Here is an 11,935-nt window from a genome sequence, read left to right on the forward strand (position 1 = left end):
TTAAAAGATAAGTTCTCTATCATTTTTTCAATTCACAAATGCACACTTGCATTGCCTACTAAGAAAGTTAGTACCAGTAGTCATCGGGTTAACAGATCTTTCATTGTTTCTAAATGTTCAACAACACACAAACTTAACATAGAGCTTTGAGATACTGAATATAGCATAATACTACTGCACTTAAAAACAAGGTTCCTACACTTTTAAATCTTTTTTTTTTGTTCTTGTCAACCAAAATGTAAATTTTCTAAATACTAGAGATAATGTTAATGAATTTTAGAAATCACACACTGTTGCCTTACCTATGACTTCTCCAGTAATATCACTGTTCACCATGTCACACACAAAGTCACTCAGTGAAGAATATGAAGAGCTAGTGCTGCCACCACCCTCACTATCACTTCCACTTTCATCTAAAAAACAATATAAAGGAAAAAGCAAGCATATTAAGAATAATATAAAGAGTTAGATAAATATATTGAGAAAATAGTATTTACTATTTGTTAATAAACTACATTCTTGAATAAAATTCACCAATATCTAAGAGTAGCAAGAATTTAAGTTATTTGTGTATAATTTATCAAATCCAAAACTAAATCCATCAATAAATCTTGCTATAAAATTATAGTAACATAAAAACAATTCTGGAGCAATGTAAGTGTAACCAAAAAAACATGCACACAAAAAATTACCTGAACAAACTCTTGAAATATTATTCTGAATGGGTAAAAACAAGAAATGTACATGCAGTTTACACTAGTAAGTTCTGTCAAGTCCATAACATAGATATTACAAGTTATTCAGAAACTACAAAAGAAACCTATTACCAAGCAGTTAGAAAGTATGATACAAGGGCTTATGTTAACTTTACAGTAAGAATTATGAGTCCATCCTACAAACTTCACACTCAGGTATCTATGTATATAGTAGAAAGCCAACAAGAAAAAAGAATTCATGACAACTAAACTTCTGAGAGATGGTTAAACCTATAGCACTAGAACAAAAAGTACAGGCAAAAACTGCTAAAATCCTCACCTGTACTGATATCTTCACCACACATTAGCGATGCTAAAGAATTCCCTAAAGAGCTTCCATCATTCCAGACCTTGAAATGCAATGGTTCTAACTGGTTACTATACCACTTGGGTTTATCTCCAATAACAGTTGGATCAAATACACCTGCAATAAACATCCAGTTTCAGAAAATGTTAATATTACAAGAAATACCAAAAAAGAACTAAATGTAAGACAAATTACAGGAAGGGAGTGGGAAGTTTAAATTTCTAATTAAAGACTAAAAATCTAGCTCATCCTCCTTCAAAGGACAAGCATAATTTAGAACCAATTTAAGTTGAAATAGGTTGGTACATGGACTATGTTTTCAAAAAGTTTCACGTGCTGAATAAAAGCACACTTACTATAAAACTGCTTCACGAGTTATTTTTCAGACTAGCATCACTCTCTACTAAAAACTTTTCCAGAACAAACCAGACCACTTCAAGATTTAAAAAAACTGTTTTAAAATAAAGCTATTTCATGATGCTGTTCAACTTAATATTTAAAGTTGAACACTTACCAGTGTGAACTCTAAGAAAGGCCACATTGGTTGGACATAATGACCATTCAGCTAAAAATTCCACAGCCTAAGAGAATAATGAAATGCATTTCTACAGGTTGATTTAGTAAACTATAAACAAACTTTACTGGTCACTACAAAAAAATAAAGGAGAGAGAGAAAGAAAATAAAAAAAGCTATTCCTAAGAAATTTTAATGCACCACATTCAAAACTTAATAAAAAACAACACTTCTGAATAGATAGCTTTTTTTTGTATTAAAACAATTTATTACACATATGATACAATGCTTTGGAGTAAAGTTCATTAATTAATTCCAAAAAACATTTTAAATATCTTCTTCTTATTGCAACTATTTTACAAATGTAAACTGTAAAATGAGTGTTAATTTTTTTTTAAATTGTTTATGGTCCTTATGCTTTAAACTTTATAACTACTACTTTTAAAATACTACATTCCACAGTGTACATGTTATGGATTTTATAATTATGTGAAGGTGTAATACTTTTCTTTTTTAATTGCACACTCATTATGCTTGATACTCTTCAAAAAAAAAAGACCAAGTATCTGCTTTGTCATGTGGTATTCATGTGAATCACATGTATTTTTGAAGTTTGTTTACAAGTACTGTGATTGTATGCAAACTGACAGTGTAAATAGTTGTTTGTGTTGGATGTCAAAAGAAACATGAGGAAGCTTTGATGAAATGAATCAATAACATCTAAACAATTCTCTTTCAAATAATTTTCGTGTCCATTCTAAGTAAAATTTTGTAGTGTGTATCTTAGCTTTTTACTGTTGCTTGATTCTTCATAAGTGTTATAGCATGTGTATTTTAATCCTATATTAATTTTCATGAATGAATAAATGCTCAGAGTTGGCTCATATATAAAAAATTAGCCTAACAGCATTATGGGTCCTAGGTATGCCAGATGATAAGGATTTGATTTAATTTTACTAGAAAATGTGCACCAAATTTAATGCTAACAGATGTAGTCATGTTAGAGTAATAAAACTTTTTGAAAATGTTGTAAAATTAAGACAAAATGGCTAAACCAGCATTGATTCCAATTAAGGTTGACCAGCTTTATACGCCAATTTGCATGTCGATACTCAGCTTCTAAGACAACACAGCTAATACTTACCTAAACTCCCATTTGAAACCACAAAAAAGCAAATAAAGTTGATCAATCTTACAGCCAGTTCATCTTTTCAACACTAGTTTTTAGTTTACATCTTATATATACACAAATATAAATATATATTTTGAGAAAAACACTTGGAAAGATAAATTTAGATGAGAGATATTAGCTTAGCTAAATTGATGATAGAGAGTTCATCATGGATAATTGCATTCTGGAGCAGAGAAACAGCATGATAATTCTTTCAATCTGTTTCAGAAATAAGATGTATACAGTGGCTTAGAATATCCAACCTTCCAGTTATATTAAAACTCCAATTTTCTCCAAATTGTTTAGTTAAAAAAAAAAAACCATCAAACATATCTTAATGTCTGGAAATAATTCTTTCTGCAGTTAAGATACTTCTTACGAACAAGGCTACATGCTTTTGTACAATTTCTATGCCAAATGTATACTTTATGAATTATAGAAAAAGGAAACAAAAATTCAACAAACCTGAGTACATACAAATCGCCTAAGAAAAACAGTTACTTTGGGTCTAGACTGGAGGAAACTTTTGATCTGAAAGGCCACAACAGGTCTTGGATATAGACGTAGTGTGCGTGTGTGTTCCATTAAGTGAGCAAGCAGATTAGGGGAATTAAAGAACCTGACCATAGCCACTCGGGTAGCCACATCTACAGAATCAATATCATTTCCGTATATCAAGGGATTGAAGCCTGTAGATGGAAGAGTCACTGAAGTTTCTGGAAGAGTTACACGATCTACCATACTTGGCTGGATCTTGTCTAAATTTTTTATTGGTTGAGGACTCATACTCATGGAAGCTAAAGCCTGAACAAACAAAAAAAATGTTAAATCAACAACAATAAAATCACTTTTAACCCCTCCCAGAGTGACATAGTTTCACTGATATTCCTTCGTTTCTTCTTTCTCACATTGGAAATAATTAACCAAATTGCATGAAACTTGTAACAAACTTAATAAATAGTACTAGATACTTTTTTTTGCTAAAAAGTCCATATAATTTGACTTACTTTTTCTGTTATTTTTTTCTGTGTTGTTAATAGACTACATCTTTCTAAGAAGTTTGGACAAAGTTTTATGCTGCTAGCACAGATCTTCATCAGATGCAGTCCATTAATAATGCCTTTAAACTTCCATTTTGCCATCAATTTCAGTTTGATTAATTCTTATTAGCATATTTCTTTTGATACTTTATCTTGCCAATTACTGGTTATAAATCATCAAAAACATCTAATAAAGTGACAAACATTGAATGTTGACTTTGGATCTGACATTTCAGAATGACATTAGGTTAGGCTAAGTAACAATATTTCTGTTAACAATATTCTGGGTCAAGATCAGTTTACATCTAACAAGTATAGTTTCTTTTTAATAAATCACAAACTTGTATATTTATGTGCAATGTTTAAATATGGTAAACTTAAAAATACCATTTAATACGTAAGGATTTGAATCCTCAGAATATTTTGCTGTTGCTTAATTATACTTGATAACCTAACTAAACTTACCTGATAGTTTTTTAACAGTACTCTGTATCTTTAAAACAAATATTATTTAACACAAAAAACTTTTTCAGGAATAAAAAGAAAATTTAATAAATTCCCAGATCTGTGGTTTGTTCCTAAGTCTTCTAAACTTCCCATTACAGATTCCATTGTTCTTTTATGCAGGAGCTATGTCTTGTCATTTTCCAATGAAACCATAAGTTACTTCTCATGATATTATATTCACTCTATATTAATGTAGGTGGTTTATAATGTACTGTATACAATGGCTTAAGTTTTGCCTTTAGCTACTTTCAAAGCTGAGCTTCATTAGTAGTTTAGATCATATACAGTAAGATCATAAAAGGGTGAGAAAAAGAGGTTGTACCAGTGAAAAAAAGGAAAATTACATTAGAAACAAAACATGGATAATTATATTCTTATGGGATGATAGTTTCTTAACCACAATAACCAAATTGTTTGAGATGGGTAGAAATATTTTGTTAATCTATAAGTGTGAGTTACTCAGAAATGTAAATTTAAATCCTTTTTTTCATTGAGAATCACACTAAATAAATGTTACCAGATGACAAAATATCAATTTTAAAATATTTTGGAGCTAAAAGTTCTTAAAATAGAATTAGAACTATTATTTTTACTTAAATTTTGAAATTTCATATGAGGATGTGCACAACACCTAAAATGTGCTCACTGTATAATTTATATTCGTAAATATATTAATGTAAGATATACAGTAACCAATGTGACCCCTGCTCAATCTTTTCCTGTTTTCTCAATCTACATAATATTTCACTGACAATTTCATTTGGAGAACTTATCAGGTCACTCAAGGATTGCACCTCTAACACCAGCTAGAAGGTCCACTTTATCATTGATTGGTCTGCTGCTCCAGCATGGAACATAGGGCATCAACAGCTAAGCCTTCAAGTTCTTCAAAGGTTTTACCCATGTTGTTGATACAAAACCTGTCTCCAATTTTGTTATAAGGATTAGGGAGTCTGTCAGGAATATGATCCTGTTATTGTCTTCACTGTTACAGATCAACTAGACAAGTCCATCTTCAAATGCTTCACATTCTGCTCTGAATAGGCTGGATTATCCAGTTTTTCTGCTTATCATTCAAACCCTAGATGTTCATCTCTACTCATAACTCCTGCTCATGTCACATCTTTTCTGACTCAGTCATCCATTGTTACAATCAGTGTCAATCTGTGTTTATGTATCCATTCCATGACTGTTTGTGTTGACCAATCTTGACTTTTCTCTCTGCCTAGACTCATTCAGTACTCTTACACCTTTTCTTACACCTTTTTGGCCTCACTCACCTGTGATTTGACCAACTTCAGTTTCCATATTACTGTTTTGTCTGCCCTCTCTCTCTCAAGTGCTGATATAGTAGTTGAGATATGGCTGTGACTGCTATGAGTAGTGCTATGCTGGTTGGGAGACTGTCTTTAGTGTTGCTGCTCAAGCACCAAAAGCATATGGTGCTGGAATGACTGCTGCATTCTGCACCCTGTAAGTAACCAACTTATCAATTTGTTTTTATAATTTTTCTGCCAACCAGAAGGTTCAGGTTGTTTTTTTACTATAACTCTTTTTTTGCTACCCTTTTATAATGTCTAAGCATGTGGTCCTGAGCAATTACTAAAGAAGATCTGCTTTCAAAATAGCTAGCTTGGATGGATTAGAAATATAAGGGATTCTAATCTATGTTAGTCAGTATAGCAGTAATTTATGATTCTTCAACATATTGGCTTATTAGAAGCTCCTGCTGAAGTGAACAAAATATTTTTTGTGAAGTTTACAACACTTTGGAACAACACACTGAGCTGGGAATTTGTTTAAAGTTTTTTTAATTCTTGTAATGTTTTTGTGTTAAATTGAATCTATTTGAAAGCTTCTAGGCATTTTTATCCATAGAAAAATATTGTACATGTTTAGTTAGGTTTAACGAGTACAGTACACTGCAAAAAAAAATTCTAGTGACTGAAATTCTTTCTGTTGGACATTATTTATAAAATTTTTGTATTTAAATAACACATAACTCAAATTATTTTTGGAGAACAAACTATATTAGTTAAATATAAATTGATCTTGACCAACAATACTGTGGCAAAAATCATGATAATAGCCTAACAAAAGTAATTGTGATGCCATTTTTGAAGGTGAGGCCCTAGGTCACTGATAAATATTTTCCAGTTTTTGCCATGCTTATGATCTATTGCCTGAAATGGTGACTGTTTCAACCAATAAATTAAAGTGTACGTTAATGAATATTAAACATGTTGAAATTGACTGAATATATAATATTGTTATGACAGCAGAAGTCATGCGACACTGGGAGCATGCGCGCTGGAGTTTCTAGAAGGATCATGACTTTTCCTGGCAACTCTAGTCTGTTCCAGGCACCCTCTTTTTTAGTATATAAGCTCGGCAAATAAAGCTGGATATATAATGGCAGATAGATAGATATAGAGACAGATAATTGAGTCAAGCCAGCGGTAGTGATGGTAATATAAGGTGTGTGTTTTGTTATCGAGATTGCAAACGTATTGACTGTGGAAATTCTGTGTATTTCAAAGTTATATCGTGAAAGTATAAACTAGTTTTAATTAAGAAAGGACTTGTATTGCTGAAGTTTCTCGGAAATAATTTCTACGGGAAATTAACAAACAAGCAGATACGCAACAAAATTGAACATTCTTATAAATTAAAAAAATTAAAAGTACAAAGAAAAGAAATGTTTGATGTTTTATCACATCTGAAAAACATTTTAGCAGTTTCACAACCTAAACCTTGAAAGAAATACTCAATTGAATTATTTTTTAATAAAAAACTAGATACTATAGTAAAAGTTTATATTAAGTTTCATGTAACTTTGTGAAGTATTTTCATTGTGAGAAGGAAAAATTGTACGATATCAGTGACACCACTCAGGTCTAGAAAGTATAAAGTGGTATTATAGTTCTAAAACATGGAATAGGTGAAAAAACATTAAACCTTTTTTTCTATAGACTAAAACTACAATTTAAAACCCAATAAACTAAAACATGCCAATGTTTATAAACCAATAAACTTTCATATATTAAAAGTTCATATATACCAGTTCAATGTTTATTTGTTTTTCTCATTGCTGCATCTATAATAATTTGGTGTGCTTGGTAGTTAAAAAAAAAAAGGTTTAACAAGGTCAAGCACATATTTCTAACTTACCTGTTTTAGATGGTTCTGTAATATTGTGGCCTCTCGTTCAGGCAGTGGAGGTAGATCTTCAACAGCAGGAGGCTTTATTATCTATAACAGTATTGATTTAATGCATTTTCATATTTTATTCCCCAAACTAGCTGATCAATAAAACAAAATTAGAGAATACCAAAACATCATAACCATTACAATGGTTTACAAAAAAAAATGAACTCTTTTCCTACGGGTTCAGTCGAATCAGCCAAGTTTGTGACCCCAAATTGACCTTTGTAGTTTTAATAATATAACTTCTAATATGTTGTACGTATTTTCAAGAAATTTGGCAAGCTTTGAGTAAGCATTAAGAGTTATTTGTAGACAAAAAATCAAAATTTTAATAAAGTATTTTCACTAAAGATTTTTCCATGAATATATATGAAGTCAGTGTTGGCAGCTCCAAGCACAAAATGATTTATGTTAACATTAAATATACTTTTCTGAATATGAAAATTTTCAAATTTCATTTGCTTAATCTCTAAAACCTCCAAATTAATTTAAAACGTATTTTTTTAAAATTAAAACTTCATATTTCATTTGTTATTTTCTTAACCCTAACTCTATACAAGGTTGGTCAATTTGACCAATCAAATAATCACTACAAAAAATTATAAATAAATCTAAATTAACCTTTTTTTTTCTAGAATGACTTCAAATTGTAACACGAAACTACATTTGTTTATGTTAAATAGCTTAAATCTCATAACAGCATACATCTTTGAACTGTGTCTAACTAATAATCCACCACACAAGTTGTAAATCACTTGGCTTACATTGCCCTATTGAATTACATAAAGCACAGGCTCATAAGTTGCTCACATGTACCTCAGAAAATTCTTTGTATTTTAATTATCTTTTCTCTTTATTTTACCTAATCTAATGTAATAAATTTCTAATTTTCAAATTTTAGTTAGGTTTATTACAATAAATAAAGAATACACATAAAATACTTATATAATACTTACCTGGATCATTTTTTTATTGTCAACTGTTGATGAAATTTAACCTTATTTTTTTTTATAATAATGATACTACTATACTACATTTATTTTATCAAATTTAATACATCTAAAAACACAGAATAATAATGCAAAAAGCAAACAATATCCAAAAACTATCTTAATTTTTCTATTGTCTAACTATGCAATACGTCATTAAAATTCAACTAATCTTGCCAGTTTGTTTCCTATGAGAATAAAGTTTGAATTGGAAATTAAATAGACAATTCTCTGTACAGAAAACAATGTTATATAATATGTCATTTGATAGATTAATACTTCGGATTTCTATTGGTTATAAATAATGCAGTATATATGTAAGAGAAAACTACTGGCAATTTGTGAAAGAGAATGTGACAGGTGGGCATGACAAGAGGGCTCTCATTTTGTATTTTATGACTCTGTAACTATATAACACTGAAAGCTATAAATATTAAACTTTGCCCAAGTGATATTAATATTATAATAAGTAATGTATGTTAAATTCCATAGTTCTGAAGGAGTTGTAAGTAAATTAGAGAAGAGAGGATACCGAGAGAGAAAATGTCACAATTCTCATACTAGGGTTAAATTGAAGATTTATAAAACTTTTTCCTTATGAAATTAAGAACTTAAAACTTGTTTAATATTAAAATTTGATTTATTAACTCTTTTTACGCCAAGTTTATTCATATACCATGATAATAAAGTAGTTTAATTAAATCTTGAATGTAACTCTAAATATTTGTGACATATGCACTTTGAGCTGACCATAGTAAGAGGATAAAAATGTCTTTAGAAAATGTTAATGTTGTTCATTACTTTCATTTATACTTTGTATTGTGGTGGAAAATTCAAGTTTGTGTAATGTAAATAATAATACAAGTTTGTATATACTAACAAGGTAATAAAATACATCTATCACAAGTTATTATAAAAGAGACCGATACTTATTGATACTGGTATACTGGATTACATAGCAAAGTAAAATGACAGGCAGAACTTTAGCTCTAGTTATTACTTCAGTTTACAGAACAATTCTCCATGCAATTTTCTTTAAAATTTAAATACAGTGATTTTTAGTCAGCAGTTACTTAACTCTTTCAACAAAAGCTCGGTCAATTTGACAGACCATGTGACCTCTTTGTATTCATTTAAAGTCTTTATATTTTATACTTCTAGCTTTCAATATAGCATGTACATCTTCACAAATTTTGGTAGTCTTTAAGTTAACATTATAAATCTTTCACAAACAAAAAATCATATTTTTTACTGAAGTATTTTTAATAACATAAAAAAAAATTGTCCATGAATATAATGAGCATTTGTTTTGAATGTGCAAAGTAATTTTCATGTTAAAATTAAAAATACTTTTTCTCGTCTCAAAAATCTCAAATTTCCTTTGTATAATCCCTAAAAACTCCACAATGCATTTCAAACGATTTTTTTTCAGTAAAACTTTATAGTTCATCTATTATTTTCTCAAACCAGGATCGGTCATTTGGAATGATATCGTAACCACCAAAAAAAATCAAAATAAACTTTAATTACACTTTTTTTTCTTTTTATAATGACTTCAAATTGTAACATGAAACTACATTTGTTTATCCTAAGTAGCTCTAGGCTCGTAACAGTATACATCTATTTATAATTAAGTTTTATTGCTTTATTGCCCTTTGAACTGTGTGTAACTATTATACGTGCCATTATAAGTTGTAAATCACTCGGAGAATGTGCAGCTCATGTTACGTTGTCAAATTACAGTACCCAAGAGCTTCTACAAACTGCTCGCGTGCGTGCCTTGTGAAGGATTTTAATCATATTATCATTATTATTTATTTTGCTTAATCAAGTCTTAAGTAACTTGAAAAAAACGTATTTTTAAATTTTAGTTTCTTTTTTATAACAATAAATAAAAAATAAATATTGTTACGACAGCGGAAGTCACGTGACACTGGTAACACACGATGAGTTTCTAGAAGGATCGGGGAACCTCACGAATATCCCAGTATTTGCTAGACGCCCTCTTTTTTAGTATATAAGCCTGGCAAATAAAGCAGAGATAGATAGATATAGAGAGATTGAAGATAGAGTTAACTGAGTCAAGCGAGCGGTAGTGACCAAAAGTAAAGTGCGTGAATCGTTGTGAATTATAGCACGTGTTTCAGTTAAAGTGACTGTGGAAATTAAGTGTATTACAAAGTTTGTTATGAGAAAGAATAAACTAGCTTTATTTAAGAAAGGAATTGTATCGCTGAAGTTCCTCGGGAAGAATTTATATTTTAAGAAATGACCAGAGACGTAACAATATGAAAAAATAAGAAAAGTACTTACCCAAGTAAGTCAACTATCCTGTCCACTATCGATGACATTTAACCCTACTTTTTTATACTGATGGTGGTAGTGCATTAAATAATTTTTATTTAATTAAGAAATAAAATACTTAGCTAATCTTCTTTTTTCTTGCTGTCCGGTTTTTGAAGAGAGTTAACCCTAATTTTTTTATAATATAGATAGTAAAGCACTTAATTTTTATTTAATTAAATAATGTACTAAAGAATATACACTAATAATATAAAAAAAGTATACAAATTGTTTCCTCTAAAAAATTTCCTGGCTTTCTAACTATGCAAAAAGAGCCATTACAAATTCATCTAAGCTAGTCATTAACTTTCCCATGGGAACAATGTTAGTACTCTAAAGGAAATTGACATTTAACCATTCAGAACATAATGTTATACAATAAGTCATTTGATAGATGACAACATTGGTTTTTTATTGGTTATACATAATATAGTATTAGGAGTAAGAAAGAACTATTAACAAATCCTGAAAGAGAGGATGTGACAGGCGGGTGTGGCAAGATGGGTCTGTCTATATGTCATATTCTGCATCATCTGAACAGTTAATCATGGAAAAATAAATTATATACAGTACTGTGCAAATGCGTCAGGACAAGAGAATATTTTGTCATTCTTTCCATTTCATGGGGCTAATTCTTCCATGCCATTACAGAATGTAAATTTCAACATTATCGCAATGCTTCACAGATTCCTGTTGACATTCTTTAGAATTCCCATATACTTCTACCAAGGGCATGTCATAAGGGTTCTGCTTGAATGAACATACTGATCAAATTTAGGGTCTGAAATAACTATCATGTTACCTCACTACATAGAAAGAAGCTAGCAGGGAGTTAGCATATGGTACCAGTATATTAAGTCTTGCTGTCGTGCCATGGACCAAAAAGCATAGTAGAGAATTGTCAGTAGAGCAAAGAGTTCACATAAAAGCTTTACGTGATGCTAGTTGGACTCTCCAACAAATTGCTGCAGACTTGAAACACTCCCCAAACACTGTCAAGTACACCCTAGATTGTGAAAAAACCAAGACAAGTAAATTTGAAAATAGGAAAGGAAGAGGCAGAACACCTAAACTCAATGATACTGATGTTAAGTATCTTCGT

At 30.3% G+C, this 11,935-nt stretch overlaps 1 protein-coding gene across 1 annotated transcript in view; it reads right to left on the reverse strand.

The window, feature by feature from the left end:
• LOC106468642 (MAP kinase-activating death domain protein-like) overlaps positions 1-11,935 on the reverse strand; it is a 138,202-nt gene that overhangs the window by 85,208 nt on the left and 41,059 nt on the right. Inside the window, exons 8-12 of the mRNA XM_022396995.1 lie at positions 7,466-7,546; positions 3,213-3,551; positions 1,577-1,643; positions 1,036-1,179; positions 303-413 (exon numbers count right to left, since the gene is read on the reverse strand). Coding sequence (XP_022252703.1) covers positions 303-413; positions 1,036-1,179; positions 1,577-1,643; positions 3,213-3,551; positions 7,466-7,546 — 742 coding nt within the window. The remainder of the gene's footprint in view (positions 1-302; positions 414-1,035; positions 1,180-1,576; positions 1,644-3,212; positions 3,552-7,465; positions 7,547-11,935) is intronic.

Source organism: Limulus polyphemus, unplaced genomic scaffold (assembly GCF_000517525.1).
Source record: "Limulus polyphemus unplaced genomic scaffold, Limulus_polyphemus-2.1.2 Scaffold3095, whole genome shotgun sequence".
Classification (NCBI taxonomy): Eukaryota; Metazoa; Arthropoda; class Merostomata; order Xiphosura; family Limulidae; genus Limulus; species Limulus polyphemus.